General features: G+C 41.7%; 1 protein-coding gene across 2 annotated transcripts in view; it reads right to left on the minus strand.

The window, feature by feature from the left end:
• Window positions 1-92: 92 nt before the first annotated feature.
• NUP188 (nucleoporin 188) overlaps window positions 93-27,675 on the minus strand; it is a 48,014-nt gene continuing 20,431 nt past the window's right edge. Inside the window, exons 10-44 of one of the 2 annotated variants that reach the window (XM_020965764.2) lie at window positions 26,286-26,400; window positions 25,278-25,478; window positions 24,123-24,212; window positions 23,580-23,645; window positions 22,341-22,460; window positions 18,766-18,892; window positions 16,243-16,395; window positions 15,951-16,077; window positions 15,536-15,623; window positions 15,368-15,444; window positions 14,532-14,646; window positions 13,960-14,080; window positions 13,693-13,759; window positions 13,110-13,238; window positions 12,057-12,196; window positions 11,174-11,280; window positions 10,675-10,881; window positions 10,366-10,535; window positions 9,519-9,588; window positions 8,988-9,055; window positions 8,341-8,536; window positions 6,976-7,053; window positions 6,571-6,656; window positions 6,158-6,303; window positions 5,550-5,731; window positions 5,261-5,461; window positions 4,789-4,881; window positions 3,443-3,601; window positions 2,708-2,845; window positions 2,004-2,078; window positions 1,654-1,869; window positions 1,382-1,513; window positions 1,216-1,289; window positions 920-1,049; window positions 93-739 (exon numbers count right to left, since the gene is read on the minus strand). In XM_020965764.2, the coding sequence (XP_020821423.1) occupies window positions 563-739; window positions 920-1,049; window positions 1,216-1,289; window positions 1,382-1,513; window positions 1,654-1,869; window positions 2,004-2,078; window positions 2,708-2,845; window positions 3,443-3,601; window positions 4,789-4,881; window positions 5,261-5,461; window positions 5,550-5,731; window positions 6,158-6,303; window positions 6,571-6,656; window positions 6,976-7,053; window positions 8,341-8,536; window positions 8,988-9,055; window positions 9,519-9,588; window positions 10,366-10,535; window positions 10,675-10,881; window positions 11,174-11,280; window positions 12,057-12,196; window positions 13,110-13,238; window positions 13,693-13,759; window positions 13,960-14,080; window positions 14,532-14,646; window positions 15,368-15,444; window positions 15,536-15,623; window positions 15,951-16,077; window positions 16,243-16,395; window positions 18,766-18,892; window positions 22,341-22,460; window positions 23,580-23,645; window positions 24,123-24,212; window positions 25,278-25,478; window positions 26,286-26,400 (4,441 nt within the window). In that variant the 3' untranslated portion in view covers window positions 93-562. The remainder of the gene's footprint in view (window positions 740-919; window positions 1,050-1,215; window positions 1,290-1,381; window positions 1,514-1,653; window positions 1,870-2,003; window positions 2,079-2,707; window positions 2,846-3,442; window positions 3,602-4,788; window positions 4,882-5,260; window positions 5,462-5,549; window positions 5,732-6,157; window positions 6,304-6,570; window positions 6,657-6,975; window positions 7,054-8,340; window positions 8,537-8,987; window positions 9,056-9,518; window positions 9,589-10,365; window positions 10,536-10,674; window positions 10,882-11,173; window positions 11,281-12,056; window positions 12,197-13,109; window positions 13,239-13,692; window positions 13,760-13,959; window positions 14,081-14,531; window positions 14,647-15,367; window positions 15,445-15,535; window positions 15,624-15,950; window positions 16,078-16,242; window positions 16,396-18,765; window positions 18,893-22,340; window positions 22,461-23,579; window positions 23,646-24,122; window positions 24,213-25,277; window positions 25,479-26,285; window positions 26,401-27,675) is intronic. The other variant, XM_020965765.2, reaches the window with a different exon arrangement.

Genomic DNA, 27,675 nt, shown 5'->3' on the forward strand with positions numbered 1-27,675 from the left:
AACTAGTTAAATATCATAAGCAGGATTTCTATAGTGCTCTTCTATGTCATGCTGGCTCATGCTAAAAGTTCTAATGACATCCACCACACCTGTGTTTATAAACAGTGTTTTAATATTTGTATAAATAGAGCAGTTACAAAAAATGCAATAACACAGCATGTAAAGAGTCGTTTCAAACCCGTGCACACGGCCTCTTGTCTTGGACTGTACATGGCACACACACCTCTCACCCAGCTGGCAGTGGGGGCTGGCCTCACTCAGGACAGGATTCGCTGAGGGAAGATGGGCCCAGCTGCTATGAGCAGCAATGAGGAATGCTCACAGGAAAAGAATATGCTTTCATGGGGTGTTTTTTATACAAGTAGCTAAGAAAACTGATCCTCTGGTTCAGCTGTCCTCCTCCAACCCGATGATGAGATACAAAAATAAGGATGGGTTCCCTAGAGAACCTGCTTGGACCATTTGTTTCCTTTAAGAGGCGCTTTAGTAGGGGTGGGGTGGGGTTGTCTTAGGCCCCTAGGCTGGCTGGAAGGAGGAGTGGCCTGTGGAAAAGTCAACTGCCCTATCTCTGCACATGCTGGACAAAGGCCTGGACTAGTTGAATCAGAGGTTCTTGGCTCTCAGGGCCTGCTTTGGAAGCTGAGGCAGGCTTGCCTTGAGGTGAAGGAAGGATGCCAGCAGCTGGAGAAGTGGGGGCTCCACGGCGGAAGTAACGGGAAAGGCTGGAAAGCAACGTACTCTGGAATGTAAAGGGGAAAGAGTTAAGGACTGGTCAAACTTTTGATTGTTTCTCTCTAGGGTTGAAGGTATCCAGTTATTTAGAGGAGTCTACAGTTATACAGAGTGGGCAAGGGACAGGGTGTTGGAATCCCTCCCTAAAGAACTGCTTCCCTCTTACCCTGCCCAAGGCCCACCATACCAATTCTGAGCTGAGCTCCTGCTTCATTCTCTGTTTGTCCCTGGGGTGCACGGCTGGGTCCCTCAGGTAGCGGACAGCCTGGGAGATGAGCAGGTAGAAGCAATTTTCCATTGTAAACATCAGGAGGGACCTGTGAAGGACAATAGATTATTTGGCAAAGCTGAACAATGGGGAATAAGGATGAAGAGCCAAAGATTAAGAGCTGCTGAAAATTTCCCACCCATCACCAATAGGATCCAAGGCTCAGAGAAGAAAAGAAACAAAGATCAGGCAGTGCTATGAAGCAGATGTCTTACTTCAGTGTTCTGATCCCCTCCACCTGAGTGCTCAGCCCCACAGCCTGGGACAGGGGTTCCTTTTTCTTGTCCAACTGTAGAGAGGGGGGAAAATGTCAGACCCAGATGTAAAATGAAGAAGGTAAGGAAGGTCTGGTAAAGGCAACAGTCTAGGCATTGGACCTACCTCTCCCAACATGTTGAGGGCCACGTTCACTGTGGCCAAGAGCGTCCCAAAAGAGGGGGCTACGTCAGAGTCAAAGGTTGGGGTCGTGAAGCTCAGGGCAAAAAGGATGTTGTATTCAGCAAGATCTAGGGACTATGGAGAGGGGAAATTCAGGAGATCACCAATCCATTCTTAATCCTTCTGCTTCCACTCCCTAGTTACTAAAAACATCACCTGCTCCCCATGCCCACCCTAAGTCTTTCCTCCCCTGCTGAGGCACAAGGGCTGGATACCTGGTCCAAAAGGATCTGGCAGACATCAGGGGTGAAGTGGCGCAGGGCAGCCAGCGTCTTGCTGAGAATTTTCAGGAGGCTATACTGGACCATGCGCAGGGCCCTTTGTTCTGCAACCTCGCCATCAGGGTTAGGCTGCTTTGAGGACGAGGGCTGGGGGGGGCGTTGGACTCGAGGAGTCACAGCCGAGGGCATGGCATCACTTCCATTTTTGTTCTATGGTGGGAGAAAGGAACCAGGGATGAGTCCCTCCAGGAACTCTTATCTCATCCAGGCTGGGAGTAATTCAGGGCAACAATGTTAGGACTGGAGTCAAGCAGTAACAAATGCCATCCTGGAGTTACCCTCACCTGTAAATAGTGCTGCAGCATCTTGCGGCTGTGTAGGAGGGAGGTGCAAGCCTGACACAGGTAACACAGATTTACCTAGAACACAGCAGGAAAGATGAGGAGAGGCCAGGGAATAGGTGAAATGGGACATTTTTTTTTTTAATCAAAAGCTCTAGTCAGGTCTTTCCAAGTCATGCTTGTTGTCCCTCAAATACTCAACCTTGACAGGATCTCTGAATGTCCTTTGATAAGAGAAAAATTACCTTAAGGCAGGGGTGGGAACCTGCCACCTCTAGGACACAAAAAGCCTTCTAGGTCCTTGGGTGCTGCCTTTTGACTGAGGCCAAGTTTTATAGAACAAATCCTTTTATTAAGGGGATTTGTTCTGTGAAGTTTGGATTCAGTCAAAGGGCTGCACTTGAGGACCACATGTGGCCTCAAGGCTGCAGGTTCCCCACCCCTACCAGGAATAAGACAACACAAAACCCAATCCTTTGCTTCCTGAAGCTCCTTAGGGTCTTTGGGCTTTACGTTCATATGACTGGGATCCCACAGGATGTCTATCCACAGTGCAAATCCAGGCCAAGAGCCCCTCCTGCTGCTAGGAATAAACACTACCCCCATGCTGTTAAGAGCCCTGGATTTTACCTCTTTAGGAACAGAGGCCTCATGGAATACCCAATTAACCTAAGCCAGCCCAAGACAGAAGCCAAACAGTCCCTTACCTGTATGTCTCTCATGAGCTGTGGCAGATGAAACTGCCACTCTTTCATGAAGTTGGAGAGCTGCAGGATAAAACCTACAGTGTGATCAGCTTCCTCCAGGCAGGCCAGACTCTGCACTGTCCTTACTGCATTGAGGCACTGGAAAGGAGAAGGGCTGGGATGAGAAAGCTCCCAATACAATTTGGTTGGGGGGGGGGGAAGAGAAAGGGGAACCTTAGTAATAACTTATTAATTGTAAGTGGACTTAAGAGAAGGCAGCAAAGAAAGTGTTGTTTAGCTGGGGTGAATTCCTCTCCTGAGGAGATGAACTTGGTCCCATTTTCAACCAGGCAATTATTTTACTTATTTATTTATTTATTGGTGAGGCAATTGGGGTTAAGTGACTTGCCCAGAGTCACACAGCTAGTGAGTGTTATGTGTCTGAGGCCAGTTTTGAACTCTGGTCTGCCTGACTCCAGGGCCAGTGCTCTATCCACTGCGCCACCTAGCTGCCCCTCAGGCAATTATTTTCATTAGGATCAATCCCTGAAAGAATGAAATGGACAAATCTCTGTTACCACATCTGGAGCATGGATTGGCTACACAGTGTTTCTAACTTCAGTAAATCCTCTAAGAGGCAACCCTACCCCTTACCCATGTATCACACTAGATCGCGGCTCACAGCTAAGCTTTCTATCTGACCACAGACATGGATGCCTGGGAGTCACAACTCTAGTAACAGTATGGAAATTTCACCTGCAGAATTCGCTCCTGATGAACACCCACAAAGTCCAGGGCTTCAGTGAGGAAGTTATAACGTAGCGTTTTTAGCAGACGTTCCATCAAGGACATGGAGAGGCGGTAGACCCCAGGCCAAGAGGGGGCATCAAGGGACTTTCGAGAAGCACCAGGAGTCTGGGTAATATAAATAGGAGAAATGAGACAAAATGGTCTAGCAGCTCTGTTCTCACCAGAACAGAATGTTCAGTGAGCTGGGCTGATAAACCAAGAAACCTGTATGTGCCTCAGAAACTATGACAGATTGGTTTAAATTAAGAGAAAGCTTCGAAGAATCAACATAATTATTACCCCCACAAGCCTATCATGAGGGAAGAGAAACAACATCATATGACAGAAAGCACTAGGGGCAGCCAGGTGGCACAGTGGATAGAGCTCTGGCCTTGAAGTGAGGAGGACATGAGTTCAAATCCGGTCTCAGACACATGACAGTTACTAGCTGTGTGACTCTGGGCAAGTCACTTAACCCCAATTGCCTCACCAAAAAAAAAAAAAACCAACCAGAAAGCACTAGACAAAGTCAGGATGTGAAATGTAGTTCTACTTCTCTTGCTAACTTGCTGTATGCCTTTAGACCTCAGTTTCCTCATCTATAAACTGAAGAGGGTTAGATTAGATGAGCTCTAGGCTCCCTCTCAGCTCTAATATTCTACTATTTTACTGCAAAGGGGAGGGGGCTGGAATAAGGATTTACTGAGTGTGACCAGGAGTTCAAAATGAGTTCCATAGCCAGCTACATAACCAATATATATAAGGAACTAGCATTTGAGCTCATTCCTGTACCAAAAGTGTGCCTGTGTTCCCCAGTCCTCACCAACATCCTCCACTGTTCCATCACTGTAGTAGATCAGAACAGGTGTAGCAGGGTACAATTAGACTTCACAGTGAAAAAGAAGTAGACAGAGGCCCTGAAGTCAATCTCAGAATACAAAGGTCCTACTCTTGGTCCTGCCAATAACTTCTGGTTAGCCACCCACCCTCTCTGGCTTATTTCCTTAGCTATGAGGTAGGAAGAATTATTCTCAGTGGTTTTTCCCATTTTCTACAGCTGATGAGTAAAGGTAATGCCTTTCAATTATTCTGGTTTTCTTGCTGAAATACCAGAAATTATATGAGGAACTATTACAGATCCCACATTAGCTGTATTCTCATGAGGATCATGATTCAGAAGGCACCAAGAATTATTGCAGGAAAGTGGAAGGATAATACTCCTAACAGCAAGAGGCTCATCCATTACCAGAACACTCACCTGAACTTGAAGGCTGACTCAGCCGTACCTCTACTGGAAGCCTGGCTGTACTCACCTGTACTGTTCCATTGGTGCTGAGTTGGTACACACTTAGAAGGGGCAAACAGATGCTCTGGGTGATGCCAGCTCCAGCAACAGCTGCTGCACCCTGGGACACAGATGACAGATGCCCTGAAGTAGCCCTCAAGATATTGCAAACCCAACACATCACTACTCTTCTACCATGGGTAGAAGTCCAAAATACTGGGATAGATCAACAGCTCTCTTGCCCTGATTATGTGGGAAGGGAATGATGGATTATGGAAGGAAATGAAAAAAGAGGATGAGTATAGCCCCAATAATAACTCCAAGATGCAATCGGATTTCTGACATAATCAGTACCTTTCAAGTCCTAACAGGAAATATCTGGAGAGACAATTTAGCCCATATGAGGACAGGAAAGCCAGTCTGGGACTATCAGAACTTTCTGTATCTATGTTCCTGATAGCTCAGGGATGCTGGCTTCCCAACCTGCTGGGTTCTCTTACCTGCTGGGTTCGGGCCAAGGTGAACAGAAGATGCAGCGAGGCCTCAGTAAAGTGCAGGTTTTGCTTCATTCTCAGGCTCACCTCCAGTGTGGTGAACAGAGTGGGCAGAATTGGGATCCTACGAGTAACCTGCAGCCAAGAGTCTCCATCCTCATCCACTTCACATAGTTCTTTGGCCAAATGTAGGCCCAGGACACACACCTGCTGGAACCAAGAAGAAAATAAGGAGACATATGGCAGAAGGCTCCTAAAGCTGCCTGTGGGAAGGGGCTGAACAAATTACCCATACCCCATCCCGCTGGTCCTTGTGCCGAAGCCGTGAGCAGTCATCTGTCTCCATGCTGTCCTTGTCCTCTGATACACTGCCAGAGGCTAGGCAATGACGGGTCTGGTCAAAGAGGGCAATCACTTCTTCCTGAAGGGTCTCGCAGACATTTAGCACCAGCTGGGAGTACTGTGTGATCTCACTTACTGCAGAGTAGACAAAGGATACACTGACAATCCCTTAATACCACCTACTACTGGGCTGGTGGGGGGAAGGAGGGGGAGGGTCCCCCTTCCCAGGCTGAGGGCTAGAAATGGTACCTCTTGATCCAGAATGGGATACAAATTTCAACCAAGTGAAAAATGAAGAAAAAGGTGAATAAGGGCTACGTGGAAAGGGAGAAACTGAGAAAACATCGTGAAGTTCTGAGGTTATGTGTCACACTGAAGAGGGAGTAATTGAATTGCTGTATTTCAGTCTCAGATCCATGCCTAGAATAGCACCCTCAATCCCAAATCTCCCACCACTGAGAAGTCCCACAGAAAACCAGTACAAATCAACACTGATTCCTGAGCTAGAAGAAAGATATTACGCTGTGGTTGTGATTTCATTTGCTATCCTGCCCAGCTCACCTTTCAAATCTTTCATCTGGAGGACAGTGAGGAGGGCTGAGAACACTTTGGCCTTAGCCTTTTCCATTAGTTGTTGATCTGCCTGTAGGATTCCCTCCAGAATCTCCATCAGGGAGCTAAGGATTTCATCCACAGAACCCACATCTCTGGGAAAGAGACAAGAGTGAAACAGAATGCCTCAGATGTCATCAGCAACTTGCCTTTGGCATCTGGATGCCCACTAACTCGTACAGATCCAGTTCTCTGGATTGGTCATAATGGAAAAAATATACAAAACCCTAACGTGGGAAATTTAATAACAAGTTATTACTTTTCTTAAAACAAAGGACAAGTTAAGAGGATCAGGGCAGAAACTGATTGATGAAGCTAACTAGAGCCAGCAGCCTTCACCACTCTTCCAACATAGACCTTACCTCATCCACTGCCGAAGTAAGATAAGCAGCAGAGTACACAGCATGGATCCCAGCCGCAGGCAGTTCACTGATGTTGGGATCAGCAGCTGAAGAAAAATGGTTAAGTTAAAGCCCAGAATTGTGCTAGTCAGGAAACCTAACTTCCACACGCAGGGGTGTACCCCCACCATTTCCAATGATCTCTTAAGCGGGGCTATCTGAGAACCAGCCCTGAAATGATGAAGGGGAAGAAAAATGGCAATCCCATAGGCCTGTGACTTGGAAGAGACTTGTTTTTGTATAGTAAATTGTGAAATCAAATCAATTCCTTTACTCCAAACCACTTGTGTATCTAGCAATCTAGGGAACTCAAGTATCTGACTTCAGCAAAACACCTCACATAATGGATTTAAAAAACACACTTACTAATGCTTTGGTCCCAGCAAGCACATCAAGAAATAGGTGACGTCGAACAACAGAATCATTCAAATGCATGATATCTGCCTGAAGAAGAGAGAGGAATTTAAGTGGGAACATTTCCTCAATATGCAAAGGTCCCAATCTCAACTCTAACAATGACTTTAACCAGTAATTTATGAGACAAATAAATCATGCCACTCCTTTGGGACACAGAAAGATGACCTGTCAAGTGTTCAGGGTCCTTCGGAAAAAGGACAAGAATATCTCATTTTCCTGGTTAAAATCCAACCACCTGGGCATGTAGTTCAATTTCTTAAAAGAGGAAAAAGAAGGTGTTGAGATCTCCAGAGGCAACATTCAAGAAGACTCTGCAAAGTCATATAGCTTACTACAGGAGTGACTGATTACTTAAAGTGCTCTGTCAGCATCAAACCTTATAGCTGAAGGTTCAGAGCATCACTGTCATATGCGCAATACCCAGAACCTAACAGGCACTTAATAAATGGTAGTCCATTATATGCTAACAGCAAAAATCCCTCACAGAGTTCCAAAGCTCCAAAGAGCCAGATTCTGGCACTTGGTGACAGATTTCACAGAAAGATATGCACATAGTCCACTTCCACCAAGGATGTACCGACCCCATGAGAGTTAACTTAGGTCATTGGTTTGAATCCTGATGTGAACAACTCAACTACAAGCTCTTTGCTACAAGCTCAAGCTCAAAGCACAATGGTATTATATCCACAAGGGGAAATTCAAAATGATCCCTCTGGAATCTACTGCTGAATCTCCTTCAAAAGGGCATACTCAGGAGAGACACCTGTAATCAGCCGTGGCCTTAAAAACTCCCTTTTGTATCTATGAAAATTATAATAATGGCTTGTTTCCCTGAAAGGATCAGAGACTGTAATTTCTGAAACCAATGAAAGTGAACCAAAATCTCCCCATCCCCACCCTGAGGGTGCTGAGAGATTGCTTTTATTGTATTATAACCCAGCTGGCCAGCCAACAAGTACTTGCTGAGCGCCCACAGGGATTATAACAATAGAAGGCAATTGTATATACTCATAAGGTGTGGGCCTTGTGGGGAACTGAGGACAATCAGAACTAACAACGACAACACAAGGAGACACCTAGATGTTTTCTCTAAAGAGGTTTAAGCAGCTGTTCCAGCCTGTTCTTCAGTACATGCTGCTGACTCCAACACCACAAGTCCCTGGTGATCATTCCTAAGTCTCTCAGTAGGGAGCCCGTTAACAACTTAGCTCTCATAGACTTGCCCAAGGGGTGGTGACTTCCAGGAATCTCAATCCACTGTAGCTATGACTTCAGAAACAAGAGAAATAAAGATGCTCAGGAAAACACGCTTACATGACTGGTGGCAATAATGAGAAGCATCCGCCAGGCAGAGATCAACATTTGGTACTCTACCAAAGAGGTGCAGCCACTACCTTCTGTCTCCGCCATGTGATCTGCCAAAGATTTGATATAACCTGACCAATAGGCAAAACGTTTCTCACTGGAGAATTTCTTGAGTGTATCTTTTAGGGACTGGTCCAGTGAACCCCTGAGGAGTTGGGGGAAAAAAGGGAAAGCTTTAAGCAAGACTGGAAAGTGATCATATTGAGCCCTAAAGGTACAAAAAATAAAAGTACACCCTCACAAAGTAGAGAACTCAAGCCTTGCAGAAAAGGCAGACAGTTCCAGGGATACCCCCCAAAGCATTTTTCTCCCCAGGGCCATTCATTAAATCCAAAGCCTGATTCCCCAAAAGTGGCCTATTTCAGAATGTCTCCTCCATAGGCTTGCTTTACAATATGCTTTTCTGACATTTACAAAAGGCATCAATGAAGGATGACTGGGAGCCTAAGTACACACGCTTCTCTAGAAAGTTAACAATTCCAAATCATGCCTTTATTTGCATGTTATATACTGTGTCTCCTTCATGGAAAAGACAATTTAAAAAATTTTCTCCACCCAAGCATTTAAATAAAATATTAAGAGGAAAAAAGACTCACTTAACTACATAGTATATCTCCAAACAAATGATCTTCATAATTAAGGCACAGGTCTCCAGGACACTGGGCTAAGGAAGGAAAAAAGCAAAGAATGTACCAATACACAAAGAAACCTGCATCTTAGTATTCCATATCTAATCTTTTGACATAAAACAGAAATCAAACACAGACAAAACTCATTTGGTTTCTAATGGGACAGAGAGATCCCAAACTAAAATTAGCAAATGACTTGCAAGAGGCAAAGACCTCAGGGTAGTAATGTCTCCAAAGCAGCTGACAGGAACTGGATAGAGTCATCCATTATACATGTGGAGAATCAAGAATTCAACAGCCTTATCCCAGCACAAGGCTTCAAAAAAAAAAAGAGGTAAAAGTATAATTTAAAAGAGGAGAAATGTCTAGGATTTCACGAATCTGACTCAAGCACTTTGAGGAAATAGGGAAGGCATCTGTTCCTATTTTACTCTCTCAAAACCCAGACTTTCTCCCCCAGATTTTTGCCACTTTCATTTACCATCTCACCCAACTTACCTCAGATGTTTCTGAGGGAGGAGAAAGGGTTCCAAATAACGGGCTGGTCAAGTTCTCCCAAAACTTTGGTCTAAAAAAAGACACATCATGAGCGTGTTGGTTTTTCAACACAAGTTCCTTAACTAACCTTGATCCCACTGTTCTCAATGGCTTCTCCTTTATTCTACTATCCCAAATTGTAAGATCTGATTCACAAGTCAATAAACAGCTTCTACACAACTTTTAAAGGGTATCATGTTTAGGAAGATTTGTTTTCTTAGGGATACATTGATTACACCTTACATAACTGCATTCATAAAACCCCAGACCACTGCATCTCTCTCATACTTTTTTGTTGTTCAGTCATTTTAGTTGTGTCCAACTTTTCATGACCCCATTTGGGGCTTTCTTGGCAGAGGTACTCCAGTGGTTTGCCATTTACTTCTCCAGCTCACTTTACAGATGAGAAAACTAAGGCAAACAGGGATAAGTGACTTGCTCAGGGTCACACAGCTAGTGTCTGAGGTCAGATCTAATTTAGGCCTAGCACAGCACCACCTAGATGCTACTTTTTAAGAACTCCTAAAAGGAGAAAATGGACTGAGGAACAGAGAGCTCCAACATAGATCCTCAATTGGTGGTCAGTGCTACAAAACACTCCAGGCAAACGAGGCATTTCAATCCATCCTGCACTGCTATGGGACTTAATGTATTCCCTTGCAGCAAAAGCAATGAACTCAAACCTTACACTTGTTGTTTGTCAAGTACTGTAAATACTGACGGAATTAAACCAAAGGTGAGAGGATAAAGCAAGTTGAGTTAAGGGCAGGGATGACACCTGCTGGTGGGCAGTGATGAAAATACTCACTTGGTCCTGAGAACCAGCATGGCACTGTCCCGGCGGTCCTGCCACAGAGCATGTAGAAAAGCTATTGCAGCACGATGCAGCAGGGGTGGACACCAATATCTATCTTGCTGTTTTGAATCAATTAACTCTAGTACCACCTGGAGACAGCTCCATTCTCCAAGACTGAATTCCTGGAAATGAAAAGGAAGTTCAGACTGTGCCTGCCACCACCGAAAGTCTTCGAGGAATTGAGCACAGGGCTGGTTTTCTGCAGAGAACCCTTTCTAGTTCCAGCAGCCAGCACAGATTCATTCAAGGAGAGGAGCTCACCTTGGAGCCATCATTTCCATCCTTCACTTCAAGGTTCAGAAAGAGCTCAATAAGGCCAGGTTGGGTCTCCACAGCAACAGTAAGAAACTCTAGGATCATGACTTTGATTCGCATATCCTCAATCTTGCTCTGCAGCCTAGTCAGAAAAGCATCCCGGATAGCAGCTGCATCACTGCCAAGGCAGGCATACACAGACATCGGGGCAACCTATGGGAAACCAAGGACTATTGCTCTGTCAATGTGGCAAATGTTCTCCTAATGAGGCCCAAGGTGAGCCATCTGTTTGAAGGAGCAAAAAAGGGAAAAGGATATATTCAAGAAAACCACAAAAGAAAACTATAGTACAAAGAAAGGTGTATTCAGAGAAATCATTTTACAAACAGCACAAACTTCACCACCTCCATTAACAGCTATTTTCCCTCAGGCAAAGTATGAAAGGGTGCCAAGGTGAAGGAAAATCATGGTTTCCAAGACTCCAGCTTGTAAAGAGGGGTCATACCGTTGCCAAGCGTTTCAGTAGCTGGATGGCAAGTCGTGGCAAGGCAGGGTCATGTTTGTGATAGATGTATTTGGCCAAAACAGCAATAAGGTTGTTTCCATGGGCACCTAGAAAAACACAAGGAGAAAGGGAGATTTCAAAGTTGCCTGATCTATGAGAGAAGGCTACTCAAAAATGGTTGAAACACGCCGTGGACCACTCTAAAATATGCAAGGACCACAGTTATCCAAGAAAGCAACGTAATCCTATTTTTTGCTAATTTTAAGTGGGTGAAGATATGGGATTAAGATATTGGATAATCCCACATTCCATAAGAGAAATATATGTTGAACAATGTTTTCCATTTAATGAGTCAGAGAAAAGCACTCCACTGAATCAAAAGATATTAGGGGCAGCTAGGTGGTGCAGTAGATAGAGCTCTGGCCTTGAAGTCAGGAGGACCTGAGTTCAAATCTAGTCTCAGACATTTACTAGCTGTGTGACCCTGGGCAAGTCACTTAACCCCGACTGCCTCTCACACACACACACCCCCACACAAAAAGATAATAGTTAGAAAAAGAGAAGCTGGCCTTACATAGCCTGAAAGAATTTTAGAGCTAAAAGGAACCAAAGAAATTATCTAGCTTAGCCTTCTTGCTGTATATATGAAGAAACTGAGGCTAACACTTGGCTAAGATCATAAGAATAGATTAGTCACAAGACCAGCACTAGAACTGATGTCCCATTTCAGTGCTAGTCAGACCACTATACAGCTTCCACAAGTGGTGGCTAAAGAACTGGATGTCTCAACATGGAACCAATTAGGAAATGTCTGCTTCTCAATCCCTGTATAAAATCCTACACTGTGTAGAGGCATGCTGCTGGCCATGAGGGAGGTACTTACCATGTTGAGTGAGTGCCTGTTCCAGGGGAGATACCACATTGGAAGGAGGTTTCAGTCTAATGACATTGTTGGTCACTGAGAATGCCAGTTTAACTGTCTTGATAAGTAGCTGGCCTTGCCCCTGGCCCTCTGCCCCATCACTGGAAGGCCAAATGGAAACCAAAGTTGATTCAGCCAATGGTCATTCTCATCATATGTGATCTTTCAAATTAAGAGTCTGACAGTAAGTAATCTAAGACTGCTATAATTTCTGGCAGATGCCCCAGCCCAAACTCAAGAATGAAGTTGTTAACTCCCTTAGCTCAAATAATATAATGAATGTAAAGTGTTTTGCAAACTTTAAAATGTTAAATAAATGTGAATTATTATTATCAGCTATGTGCCTGTCTGGAGGCAAACTATGATCATACAATGGCACACCACCTGCTGCCACACACATAATCAAATAACACCACATACAGAACTATACTGCACACACAAGCAGCTCGGATTAAGAACAGTATCACTATAGCTTGAAGTAGAATCCCACTGTAGTTCATAAAAACCCAACATAGGCTGCCATTAAGCTATATAATAGGAAGCCAGAAAGTGAAAGCTGCACAAGTTTAATGGGTATCATACTGTGTGCCTTCTCAATGGGTGGGTAGGGTTTGAAGAGAAAGGGAGAGAATTTGGAGCTCAAAATGAATATTTAAAAAACAGACATGAAAGAAAGAAATGAAGGAGGAAAGAAAGAAAAAAAAGAAAGAGAGAAAGGGGAGGGTCTTCTACTAGGCAATATTCTAGGCAAATTTAAATTAGGGTAGCTTAGAGATATGGGATCAGCAATGACAGTACAACTGCCACAGAGAAAACTTTTCTTCTTTTGGCTAACACATACACTATATGTCTGTCTATATGGGTATAACACAGAAAGACAGAGAAAGGGATGCAATTTGTTTGCACAGAGCCTAACATCTCCATTTCACCCCAAGAGAAACCACTATTGCTTAAAGTCCATTTGATAAAGACCTGAAAATTCCTCTTGTCGGGCTAGTAGGAAATAGGACTTACCATCTAGGCTGAGCTGCCATCACCATGTCGATGGTGTCTACACCAATGCCCATGATGTTGATAACTGCTTGGCCAGCTTCAGTGTTGGCCAAGCTGCAGATGCACAGAGACTGCAGACTAGGGGAATGGCTAGAAAACAAAAGAAGAGTTCTTTTAAGTCCCTAAGAAATCAGTAAGTCTATCTTTGGCACAGGTTAAGAGCAAGGTTAGGAAAATTTAACTTGCCAGACTCAAAATACAAGTGGATGAGACAGACAGATGAGGACTTTTCTAGATGATCAAAGACTTTTAACAATCAATCTGGCCTAGTCTTCACTATTTTGTCCTTTTATCTCCAAATGTAGACAGCATACAAGGTACATCAAATTAGTCTTAAATTTGCCAGGAAATTTATTACTGAAAGCTTCTCCATTCTAGTGACAAGGAGGCCAGGCAACAAACACACTCTACTGCTCCTCCAGGAAAGAAGGTGTGCTAGCCTTGCCCATTAGTTTTACTTTTCTTCCCAGGCTTGCTAAAATGGCTGCTGGCACAAGGAACAGAATCTCCTCTTTCAAACCCCATCAGCTCTCCCCCATCTCACCTGCTGTGAACATCGGGCTCATGGCAGAGATTCAGAATTGCATGGATCAGCTCAAGGATCAGACAGCCTGGATTCAGGAAGAAAAGGAAAAAACTAAGTCTTCCTGATTTCAGGATGATAGGGAGTATACTCCAGAGAACTACACTATACAATCTGATGCTGTGGGACTTAACATACCCCAGAGAAGGAAAATTGTCAGAGAAATAGTAACTACACCTATGCTGAGCCCTCAAAATCCCACATGTTCCCTTTGAGGAATGTCCTTACCAATTTGTTCTCTCACTCCATGGGCATTGTAACGCCATTTATGATAACTGGGAAGCATCTCCTTCAGCACAAACATGATGCAAGGGGCCAGCCCCTGGCTCTGGGTGCTACCAAGCTGCCCCTATAGGAAACCGCCTTTCAATTATTGCAGAATAAACTGCCAGAGTCAAAGTCCAAATGGAATCAAGACAAGGCCTTTGCATCAGCTCAGAAGTAGGAAGCCAGAAGATAATGATATGAGGAATCATACTTGTTGAGCTCTTAAGTCAAATGAACAGTCCACATGAGGCCCTTATCAATTTGGAAAAACAACTCAGGAGGCATGAACACTGTCATGTGTCAAAGAAGCAAACAGCATTAGGGAGGAGGCAGACACCAAATCAGGTAAGAAAAGAAGTTATTTTCAACATTAAGGACATACAATTTCTCCCATGAACATTTTGGGGAGTGACATTTACACAAGAGAGATCTTATAGTTTAAACTCCTTGTACTGCCAACATCAAACATAATTCAAGGATAATGTTATCTTGCAGGGTAAATGCTTCAGAACCAGAACTAATGAGAACTATACCTTGACAAGAGTGGTGATTAAGCGTAGAAAGGCAGTGGTAACTCCATATTCACCTTGTGGCTGCTCACTATTCATCAAGAGGTTTCCATAGCCCCCTGCATTCATCCCCTCAGCACTGGTAAAGGAGATAGAGGCAGAATGAAACCCCCAAAAGACAATTCTTGCATTCCCAATGTAACAACAAACTCTTCACAGAGCACTCCAATTACCTCACAGGAATCCTAAGTGTAAGACAGCTGTGTGAGAAACCTACAAAAAGGCCTATTTTATGCTCGGTAGACATATATAAAATATGTTCCACTCAACAGGATTTTCAGCAAAGGATACGCTTCCATGCCTAAAAACGCGCAGTGCAAACATGCTTTAAATTTTTTTTTTAAGAAGAATGATCAGGTAGGGATGGATCCTACTGTTCTATGAGTTGGGGGCTGCTGGGCTCACTGAAATTCCTTAGGAAAAGGAACAATGATTTGTCCAGTTTGCATTTTGAGAAAGAACAGTGGGTCAAAAGCCTGGACCCAGGATCTATGGGTTCTTTAGGCTAGAAAGCTAACACCCACATACCCACAGTTAGTGCTGCCAGGTGACAAACATGTCTGAGTCTGATGACCCACAGTAACGCTTTCTAGTGGGAGGAAAGGAGCCACAATTGACCAGCTTCCCCCCACCCCCAACCAGATTTTCTTTCCTTGTCACTTCTTACTTCCAAAAAGGGAGCTGAATGGGCAAGTGGAAGCAGGAAACAGGTAGGTAAAATGGAATTATTCATTTATTTTAATTAGTGAGGATGCTCTAGGTCTCTAACAGATTCTCCTCCTAGCTAAAAGCTGGCTCACCTAATCATCTGACTCATATTGGAGACTGGATGGGCTACAAATGGCAGAAACCCTGTGTGTCGAAGATCAGTCCAGACCTATGAAGGGAAAAGAGAAGTTAAATATTTACTTTTTGCCCCATCTGTGCATGTTCCATATTCTTTTGGTGGTGGGAAAATGGAATCTCACCTTAGCTGGATTCCGGGCAGCTAATACAGTCAAACAATTGACACAGGAAGCAATGACATCCACAGGAGGAGAGATCACAGTTGTTAACCTAGGTGAGGAAAGAAAATCAGGCTCTGATATTTCCTCTAAGTACTGCACTCAACAAAAGGAGTAATACAATTTGTTCCATGACAAATATTATTCCAATGCTCTCCTTCCAAGTTTTTCTTCTCAATCAGCCTAGATAAACAGGAAAGCCCTCTACTAGAAGAATTACTATACAAAAGCAACCCACTGAGTAAACTGGCTTTGGACCAATGGATGTGTTGTCCTAGTTCCTAGAAACTCTAACATGTCTGAGAATAATTACTAAGAGCAGGGAAATTCCACTGCAAGCGTTTTCATATAACTGGGGGACTACCCATCAGCAACTTACCTCTGCAGCAACATGTAGATGCGTGACGTGATTGGCAGGAGACAGTCAGCTATGGACAAATCGGTGCTGATGACTTTGTGAACTAGGTCAATGATAGGTTTGACCCGCTGGCAGTGCTGAATCACATCTGAGGGGAAAGGTAGTTTGTAGACTTGAAACTAACTCCTTTTGGATCACTGACCAAGCCTATGTAAAGCAAATCAGCAAGACAGTCCCTTGATGGTCCTAAGTGATACCATTCTGTTCATTTACTTCCCTCTCCCATTGTGACTGACTCCCCAGTTGTTCTTACCTGCTGTTGATACAACATGCAGTAGCATTTCAATCTCACAAGTGAACAGAGTCCAACTGCTGTAGGAGTATTCCCAGCGTACTAGGTAAGCCCGATCATCCAGCATTACCTGACCCACTGTGCCCTGAGGTATACGAAGATTAGTCTGACCCCCTACAGAAGGAAAGAAGAAGGAAGAAAAACGAGGCTTATTCCTGGGCACTCAAAAGCAAGAAAATTCTCCATTATCACTATTATTCTAATCGTAACTGTATTACATTTACCTGTTTTTTTACTTTTTTCGTGCAAAACCTTTTAAATTTATTTTAATTAATTAATTTATTTTTAGTTTTCAACATTCACTTCTATAAGCTTTTGGGTTTTAAATTTTCTCCCCCTTCCTCCTCCCCTCCATCCCCAAGATGGGATGCAATCTGATACAGGCTCTACATACACATCCTATTAAAAATATTTTCACATTAGTCATGTAGTAAGGAAGAATTAGAACCAATAGGAAGAACCACAAGTAAGAAGGAACAAAACAAAACAGAAGGGAAAAAAAGAGTAAATAATATGCTTTCATCTGCATTCAGACTCCAGAGTTCTTTCTCTGGATGTGGACAGCATTTTCCATCATGAGACTCATGGAGACATCTTAATTCCTTGTATTGCTGAGAAGGGCTAAGTCTATCAAAGTTAGTCACGGCACAATGGGGTTGTTACCGTGTACAGTGTTCTCCTGGTTCTGCTCACTTCACTCAGCATCAGTCCATACAAATCTTTCCAGGTTTTTCTGAAGTCATCCTGCTCATCATTTCTTATAGCACAATAGTATTCCATTACATTCCTATACCATAACTTGTTCAGCCATTCCCCAATTGATGGGCATCCCCTCAATTTCTAATTCTTTGCCATCACAGAAAGAGCCGCTATAAATATTTTTGTACATTTGGGTCCTTTTTCCATTTTTATGATCTTTTTGGGATACAGCCCTAGAAGTGGTATTACTGGGTCAAAGGGTATGCACATTTTTATAGCCCTTTGGGCACAGTTCCAAACAGCTCTCCAAAATGGTTGGATCAGTTCATAACTCCACCAACAATGTATTAATGTTCCAATTTTCCCACATCTTCTCCAACATTTATCATTTGCCTGTTTTGTCACATTAGCGTACCTGATAGATAGGTATGATGTGGTACCTTAGAGTTATTTTGATTTGTATTTCTCTAATCAATAGTGATTTAGAGCATTTTTTATATGACTATAGATAACTTTAATTTCTTCACTTGAAAACTGCCTGTTCATATCCTTTGACCACTTATCAATTGGGGAATGACTTATACTCTTATAAATTTGACTTAGTTCTTTGTGTATTTTAGAAATGGGGCCTTTATCAGAGACACTGGTTGTAAAAATTCTTTCCTAGTTTTCTGCTTCCTTTCTAATCTTGGTTGCATTGGCTTTTTGCAAAAACTTTTCAATTTAATGTAATCAAAATTACCCATTTTGCATTTCATCTCTATCTCCTGTTTGGTCATAAATTCTTCTGTTCTCCATAAATCTGACAGGTAAACTATTCCTTCCTCTCCCAGTCTGCTTATAGCATCAGCCTTTATATCACTCTTTTCCAGTTTTCCCAGGAGTTTTTGTCAAATACTGAGTTCTTTTATCCCAGAAGCTGGAGTCTTTGGGTTTATCAAACAGTAGATTACTATAGTCATTGACTACTGTGTCTTGTGTACCTAACCTATTCCACTGATCCACCACTCTGTTTCTTAGCCAGTACCAAGTGGTTTTGATGATTGCTGCTTTATAATACAATTTAGGACTGGTATGCTAGGCCACCTTCTTAGCATTTCTTTTCATTAGTTCCCTTGATATTCTAGACCTTTTGTTCTTCCAGATGAATCCTGTTACTATTTTTTCTAGTTCTACAAAATAATTTTTTGGTAGTTTGACTGGTATGGCACTGAATAAGTAAATTAATTTAGGTAGAATTATCATTTTTATTAGCTCAGCCTACCTATGAGCAACTAATGTTTTTCCAATTATTTAGATCTGTGTGTGAAACCTTTTCCTTATTCTTTAGCATTCCTATCACTACATTTTAATATTAATAAAAGATCATATTTGCAAAATGGTTTACAGGTTACAAAGTGCTTTCCTCACAATAACATTAGGAAGCTACGTGCAAATAGATTATCCCCATTTTACAGCTGAGGAGTGACTTGGCCAGACATTATGTCATAAAGCTAGGACTTGAGCCCTTAGGTCTTGTGACTTCAAGTCCACTGTTTTTCGCCCTATCCCATACTACTTCCCTAAAAAACTCTCTACTAATCTGGGACAATTACTCTTCCCAACAGCCTCTGAAAGAGTTTAAGGCTCTCTATAGAAGTCCCTTTAAAATGTACTTGTCCATTAAATAAATACAAATTAGTCTATTTAGAGGCCACTGTAAAATTCAGTTAAGAACTACTAACCTTTCCATACATTCAAAAGCATCTTGTTAAGTCAAAAAAATGAGCTCTGCTTTTTTCTTACCAAGAGGATAAAGGAGTTTTGGTGTCTGCCTCCGCCAGAGGGTCCCATCTTCATGTGAGATCACATCATGGGGCCTATGTTTATAAAGCTCATTGTAGAAAGACATTTTATCCAGGAAACTATATACCTGAAAAAAGAGACAGAAACCCTGGTCATCTGCAACTACTCAGGGTCAAACAGAGAAGACAGTCTAATTCCTCTTTTGATTTTCTAATCAGAATAGTCAACACAATGTCTTCCCAAAATATCGCATAGCTACTTTGCTACCATCTGAATAATTATAGTATTCATCATTTGTAATACTCATTTGGTAGTTATGTATCCTTTATATGTATGTATGTACCATGCTGCTAACTAGATGGTAAGTTTATTACGAATGGAATCTGTTTTCAATTTCTTTGTATCCTGCCACTGTGCCTGGATATAGCAGATACTTAATACACATAACTCAATATTTAGAAAAGATTACTCAACACACACTATGTGCAAGGTCTTGTGCTAGGTGCTGAAGGAATAAAAGATGAATTATGAACTTAGAAAACCAATCATTGATTGTGTGGGATAACTGGATATCAGCAGAAGCACCAAAGACAAGGAAGAGCCAGAAACAAGAAGAGTATTTAGTTGTGCAGACCATGCTCCCAGTAACTCAGGATTTAACTCTCCCTCTGCATTTTTACTCAGACCCTCTGATCCAAAGGGTTATGGTAGAGGAGTAAAAATACTCCTTGCTCCCCACCGCAACTTAAAAACTTCCCCTTTACAACCACCACTCAACAATCACTTCCCCTTTGAGGGTCATGCTACCCAAATCTATCCCCCAGTCTGGATCTTGGTGACAGTTATCTATTGAACCCCTAATTCAACTGTCTTCCTTAATGAGCTCACTGCCTGGCTCAGACTTTTTCTCCATTTGACCCACAAGTGTTCCATTTCTATGCTTATGAACTCTAAAATTCTTTATCTGAACATCCTCCCTCTACCTTATAACTTCTAACTCTGTTCTTTGTCCTCACTATGACCACTAATCCCTTCACTCCTCACTTCTTTCCCAGGACATCATCTTTGTACTGGCAACTCTGAATTCTCTAGCACTCTCCTGCTTTCAGTATCTCAATCCCTTAGTGAATTGGTTAAACTCTACACTACCATTTACATTCAAATTTCTTGCTACCAATTTTGGATTACCAAGACTATCTACCTCTTTAGTTCCTATTCAGATGCTGAAAAGAATGAGAGAGAAATCACAGAACCCTAATAGTGATTTCATCTGCTACAGATCTATTCTACATAACCACAACGGAGCACTGCTGAGCACTTGCTGCAGCAAGGTAATCACCAAGTGAAATAGTATAGAGGGGTTCAACCATCAGTGCTACTCAGATGATTCCCAGATCTGTATGATGGACCCCATTCTATCTCCTAAGCTACAGCTCTACAACAACAATTGCTTCTCAGACATATCAAATTGGATATCCTATAGCCACCTCAAACTCAACATGTCCAAAACAGAATTATTACCTTTCCCTCAAAACCCTCTCTTCTTCCCCATTTCAATATTACTGTTAAGGGTACCACCATTTTCCCAGTCACCTAGCCTCATGACCTTGGTAGTATCCTTGACTCCTCACTAGTTCTCATCCCACACATCCAATCTGCTCTCAAATCTCATCATTTTTACCTTTGCAACATGTCTTGTAAATAACTCTTTCTCTCAATTCACACAGTCATCACCCTAGAACAAGTACTGATCGATCCAGCTCTGCCCTGGACTACTAAAAAGACCTTCCAAGTGGTCTCCTTGCTTCAAATCTGTCTTCACTCCAATCCTTCATACACTTAGCTGCCAAAGTGACCTTCCTAAATCACAAATCTCTCTCTCACACACACACACACAGCTCCAAAATCCTGTTTGGCATTTAAATTATGTCACAACCTGTCTCCTTCATCCCTTTCCAGTCTTCTTATACTTTCTTCCTCTCATAGACACTAAGATGCTGCTATACTAGATGCCTTGTGCTCTTCACCCATGACTCTAACCTGCTGACCCCATGCATTTATATTGACTGTTTTCACCTACTCCTGGGTTTCCTCAAGACTCAGCTCAAATTCCTTCCTCTACAGGAAGTCTTCCCTCACCCTGCCCTCTATCCCTAGTCTCTTCCCTCTAAGATTCCATTCTATGTACATGTTTATCTTATATGTATATAGTTATTTGAGTGCTGATTCTCCCATTAGAATATGAGCACCTTGAGAACACTGACCAGAGCCCTGCCTTTCTTTGTATCCCCAACATTCAGCACAGTGCTTAGAATACAGCAAACTCTTAATAAATGTTTGTTGAATGGTTAATAGGAAAATATGTTTTGCATGACTCCACATGTATAATTGATATCACATTGCTTGCCTTCTCAATATGTAAGGGAGGAACAGAAGGGAGGGAGAGAATGTGGAACTCAAAATTTAAAAAAATAACTAAGTAAATAAACAGATAAATAATTGAATAAATAGATAAAAAGGGTAAAAAATGTTCATCGAGTGACTCCTCACATTCAAGCAGTTGCCAAGTCTGGTCATGTCTCCCTTTATACTACCTTTGGCATCTACTTCCCTTTATTCACTCATATTGTCATCAGTCTTGTTCAGGACCTCATACCCTCTAGAGTGCCTGAACTATTCTAAACAGCCTTCTAATTGATCTCCCTGTCTTCAGCCTTTACACCCTTCAATATATCCAACATACAAGTTGCCAAATAACCTTCCTAAGGTGTAGATCAAAACATATCACTCTCTTGCTCAAAAAATCTTCAGAGGTTCCCTATTCTCTCTCTTCCCCCCCCATTCTCTTTAAGATAGAAACAATCTCTTTATACTGCCACATATCCTTTTTCAGCTTTCTTACTGATTATTCCCCTTTCTATACTCCATGTTCCAGCCAAACTGGATTACTACTTGTTCCCTGAATGTAACAAGCTGTCTCATCTCCATGCACTGGCATAGGCTGTCCCAAATTCAAGAAGAGTGCAGTGTCCTTATCTCCATGTTTCAGAAGGTTTCCCTTCTTTCAAAACTTAGCTCAGGTGCCACCTTCCCCATGCAGCCTTCCCTAATCCCTGCCTGTAGCTGAACACGTACACATCCTTTCCCTCCTCAAGTTTTTCTAATGCATTTTATCTGGCTCTCTCCTTTACTCCCACGACTTCCTATCTCCCACTATACCTGTTCCCCAAACACACCATTCCCTAACTTGTTATTAATCTGTGTACATCATACAACAAAATACTATCTCCTACTCCTCAACCCCAAATACAGTACTTGAGGGAACAGGCTGTCATATTTTTTTTTAATGTCCAACAACTAGCATAACACTTTGCATAGAGAAAGTACTCAATAAATGTTTGCTGAATTGGGCAAAGGACTAAGGCATATAAATTCTAAAGGTCACTTCCCTAGTTTTCCCAATGGGACAACAGAAGGACTTGAATTTTGGATGAAGGCTTTATGGAGGGGATATTTATACAAAGCCTTGTAAGAGTAACTCTTATTTTTCATAAGCACTTGACTGAGCTACATACCTTTTTGGCTGTGGATTTCCCTGAGACAAGGGCTCTGAGCAACTGCAAAAGAGGAGAGAGGAGATGGGGAAACATCCCACACACACTATCCAAGATGATCCCTAGCCCAGAAGTTGGTTCCTAGGAGAGGAAGGAAATAAAATAATTTCTCACTTTCAACAAATCAAAGCATAATTTTTTCCTCATAATAGAACAGGTAATTACTGCTACTAAAGCAACAACATATTTTCTCTAGATTTTCCAGCATCCAAAACATAAAATCTTTACCAATGGAAGAAATTTTTTTTCTCCCTGACAACATTAGCTTCTGAAATGAGTATAGAAAAACATTATTTACCACAATAAGAGTTACTAGATGACTAGATTTATTATATAAGGAGTAATAAGTAACTTACACACACACACACACACACACACACATATACACCCATACACACATACATATATATAGTTACATAATACATATTATGTAACAAAAAAAACCCACCTCTCTCAATGGGGAAAAAAGATGTAATGACCATCCTTGATACATACATCTTTTTCTTAAAAATAGAACTCTTGATATTTACAACTACCAAAAAGTAATTGCAAATCTCCACTAGGCAGAGCCTCAGCCCAAATATTATCACGTAATACCAGTTTTTCCTAGAATATTTTGATTCTGTGCAAAAGCACAGTCCATGGGTGGGGGAAAGTTGAAATATGTAGACTCAATGAAATTTAGCAGATCAACTAGACCATAAGACGTAAGGAAGTATATTAACACTAGGTATAGCTTTGGGGTTAGCAGCTTCTATTAATACTGACAACAGTGTTGGGTAGGTAATCATTCTCTCAGAAGCCAAACACACACCCCCAAACAGCTGTAATACTTTCATAAGAATTCAAATGCACTACTACTGATCTTCTTGAACTCCATCAAGAGGGCTTTAAAAAAGGCATATGGGGGGCAGCTAGGTAGTGCAGTGGATAGAGCACCAGCCCTGAAGTCAGGAGGACCAGAGTTCAAATCCAACTTCTAGACCAAACACTTGACACTTACTAGCTGTGTGACCCTGGGCAAGTCACTTAACCCCAATTGCCTAAAAAAAATTTTTTAAAAAAGGCATATGGGGAAGCTGGTATCAAGACAAGTTCCCAATAGGGAAATGGGATTAGTGATTCAATATGAGAAACTCCTTTCCATCTAAAGATTTCTGCAGCAGAAATGGAAAGATCAACTGAGACCCCTACACTTACCGTTCCCCAGAAGAGTTCTGGAAGAGAAGGGTCTGCTAGAACTTCACATGCTGTGTCAATGACATCCTATAAAGCGAAAGAGAAAAAACAGATTGACTTGGCTTGGTGGTTTCTTATCAATCTCTTTTTTCACTGCATCAGGTTAAATCAGAAACATCAAACCTTCCACCATTTAAACACGCTAATTTCTCTGTATGATCTGTAAACATGAGCAAGACACATAAAATTTATTCTATTCCTTCATTTTTTTTGGAAACTCAAGAGCTTTTCAGTTGTCTCATGTTCATGCTTTACCATGTTCGAAAACAGATTCCTACCCTTATGAGTCATGAAGATATAACATGCAAACTCTAGAATAATAGTTTTCATGTCTTTTGAATTTCAAACTGGTTTGACAAGTAAAAAATGTAATATCCAACATAGCACAATACTGAGAAGAACCAATAGCGACTATACACAAGCTACTATTCTTGAAAGGCCATTTCATTGGTAAGCAGCTTTAGTAGCTTTCATTCAAAGGTTACAGAAAATTCCAACACTTACTTGCTGATTGCCTAACGTGTGTAACTCCAGTGAGGTGAGAACAAAAGAAAGCAGTCCATAGACGCACATGCAAGCAGTACTCGTAGTACACTGTAAAAACCAAAGCAATCAATGAGGAACAAGACTAGCCCTTCCCCAGCCGCACCCCCAAATCCAGACCAACCCTACTTCATTTATTTGGGTACTTAACAGAGGAAAGAATTTGAGGTCTGATTAACTCTCCTAACTAAAGGCAAAAATGACCAAGGATCAGAAAAGTCAAGGGAAATAAATACAAAAAAAAAACACCCCCAAAAAACCCAACAACCATGAAGGAACAACCTTGAAATCACCAAAATTCATGAAAGGAAGAAGACTACCATGCTACTACTACTGCTGCTGCTAACTGCTGCTTACATTTAGAAAATGTTTACGAGCATACTACATACATTTTGCTTTCTGAAGTAATGCAAGTTATTTTTTAATTTTTATTTTCAGTTCCAAATTCTCTCCCTTCCTCCACCCCCACATCGAGAAGACAGTAAATATGATATCCATTTTACATACGAAGTCATGCAAAACATACTTCCACATAGTCATAGAATGCTTAAACTCATGTTTAAGAGACAAGGAAATTGAATTTCACAAAGGTTAAATGACCTGTTACTAAAAGAATTAGTCAATGTTGGAAACTGAACCCCAAGTCTTGATATGGGCACTCCCTTGACTAGTACAGATCTCTATTCTATCAATAACTTAGTAGGTAAGTCTTACAGAGTTGCCTGAGGCTCAGATAGTTTAATTAAGTGACATGTAGCACAGTCAAATCAAAACTTCTTTCTACTATACTATACTGCCTTGTTGACAGAAAGCACAGACAGGCCTCACTCACATATCCCTGAGAAAAAAACTATTAGTGCTTCTAAAAAATTAACCTAATACTACTGGTGTCACCACAATGGAACTATTTAGCTGAATTTCTACCTTACTAGGCCAAGGGGCAAATGATCCCATGCACATCAAGTCTTAGAATAGGTTTCAAGAAACCTTCTACATAGCCTCATTATATCTGAAATTGAATCCATTCTGACCAAGACTAAAGATCAGGTTAATCTTTAAGGAAAAGATTATTTTCTCTGCCCATTTCTCACTCCCAAATGCCCAGAGAAGACTCACATTATTTCCTCCACTGGCTAGTGATCGCAGCAGCTGTGTTAAGTACTGGAAAACATTGAGTTGGATGGCTGTGCTGCCCATCCTCCTGATGACACTGCTTGTTTCTTCTGGGTTTAAGGTGTGACGGAGTAAAGCCCAGGCTAAAAGCACAGGGGCATGATGAGGGATGTCCCCCAAGGTCAACATCAGGTGGTCCATATTCTGTTAAAGGAAAAAGACAATAGCTAGTATAAATGAAATAGGAATGATCAAGACCCTAGAAGATGTTGATATCAATCACAGCTTAGGGATACCAGTGGAATCCTAATACAAGGCAAGAGGGACACTTATTGATTTCCCCTAAATATTGCTTGCTGCCATCACGAGAGTATCTTAGTAATCATCACTGCTCCAGTGAGGCTCATTCAGATCACAAATTATATTAATAAAAGAATCAAGATGAAAGAGATAAAGGCACCTGGAAAATCCTACCCTCACCAGTAGATTTTTCCATTTTCAGAAACGATCACAAAGCACTCAAAATTTGATCAATTATCCTTCAAAATATGGACCACCCTCATCTTGCAATTCATAATCTTTGTATGAGAAAATGTGGATGGAAGAGAAGGGTAAAGAAAATCAATCCCTCTTGGGACTGAATGATCAAAAAGGCAACGTGGTATAGTAGATAAAGAGCCAGCCTTGGAGTCAGGTATACCTGGGTTCAAGTCCAGCTTCTGATACATACTGGCTGTATGACCTTGGGCAAGTCATTTAACTTCTCAGTGCCCCAGGCAATTTTCTAAGACTACAGGATGCAGAACAGTTGCTGATCTACATTGGTAGGAAATCCTGAGGATAAATCCTATATTGAGAAATAAAGTATGTTTTGTTTAGTCTATATTATAATGTGCATATATTCAGGGGAATCAATTTAATCAACTAACTAACCTGTCAAAGATGGTCATATCCAGAGTGTTAACAGTACTCCTAAAGAGACCTTCAATTAGAATCAAACCCAAAGCTTACCTGACATATGAGCCCATCCTGGGCAAACTGATGGAGCTCTGTCCTATCATCCAAAGCACATTTATGTAACGAGTCAATATCCATTCCCTCCACCAGGATAAGGGCACTGAAGTAGCTAGAAAGAAAGAGCATCAAGGGGTCATATGTGAGACTCTAGACCAGACTACAGAATAAGGTAGGATGTGATGAACTTCACAGTATACTACCATTTTCACCTAAAAAAAGATGAAATAAAATATAAGAAATCAAAGATTCTCTGGATAATACAAAGCCAAGAGGAATAAAAAGAGCTCTAGAGACCACCAAGAATGAAACATACTTCCTGCTTCTTAACGGAGAGACGGAGGACTAGAAGTGCGAAATGAGGTATAAATTTTCTAACATAGCTAACACTTTGATTTACTTTGCTATACTTAATTGTTACAAGTCAGCTAGGCAGAGAGGTGGAACAGTCAATAAAGTGCTGGACATGGAGTCAGGAATCATTAAATTCATATACTTCCCCAGATGCTTACTAGCTGTGTGACCCTGTGGAAGTCACTTAATCTCTCTAAGCCTCAGTTTCCTCATCTGTAAAACAGGGATGATAATAATAGCACCTACACACCAGAGTTATTCTGAGGATCAAATAACATGCATTGCAAACCTCAAAGCTCTATATAAATGCTAGTGTTATTATTATTATTATTGTTTATTTTTTACAAAGCAAAATTATCTTGGAAGGAAAGATGAAGGTGGACACTGATATTTACTGTGATATTTAAGTAACAGTGTATATTTAAGGAAGTAAAAAAAAAACCAGTAAAACTTTTCTAAAAAAGAGCTAGAGAGAAATGTATTAGATGAAGAAAAAGTAATTGGGTACTTTAGCATTTGCCCTCTGCCAACCTAACAAAAGTCCTCCCTCACAAGGCTCCGGAAGCACAGAATTCCTGAGAGTTGGCCATCTAGTCCAAGTTCCATTTTCAGGAAGGATCACAAAGAGCTCAAAATTTGATCAATCATCCTTCAGAATATGGATCACCCTCATCTTGCAATTCATATATTTTTTTTTCCTCTTTAGTGAGACAACTGGAGTTAAGTGACCTGCCCAGAGTCACACAGCTAGCAAGTATTATGTATCTGAGGCCGGATTTGAACTCAGATCCTCCTGACTCCAGGGCTGGTGCTCTATCTACTGTACCACCTAGCTGCCCTGAAATTCATATTCTTTATATGAGAAAATGTGGATGGGACAGAAGGGTAAAGAAAAGGGAGCACAGACTTAACACGTGGTCACCAAGCCTTGGCTAGAAGGCCTCCAAACAGGGGAAACTCATGCCACTCTGGACAGCTCAAACTGCTGGGAAGCCTAGATTTCCCTCTTTGCAATGTCTAGCCTGTACTGGTT

The sequence above is a fragment of the Phascolarctos cinereus genome, unplaced genomic scaffold, assembly GCF_003287225.1.
Source record: "Phascolarctos cinereus isolate Bilbo 61053 unplaced genomic scaffold, phaCin_HiC Scaffold_2;HRSCAF=192, whole genome shotgun sequence".
NCBI lineage: Eukaryota > Metazoa > Chordata > Mammalia > Diprotodontia > Phascolarctidae > Phascolarctos > Phascolarctos cinereus.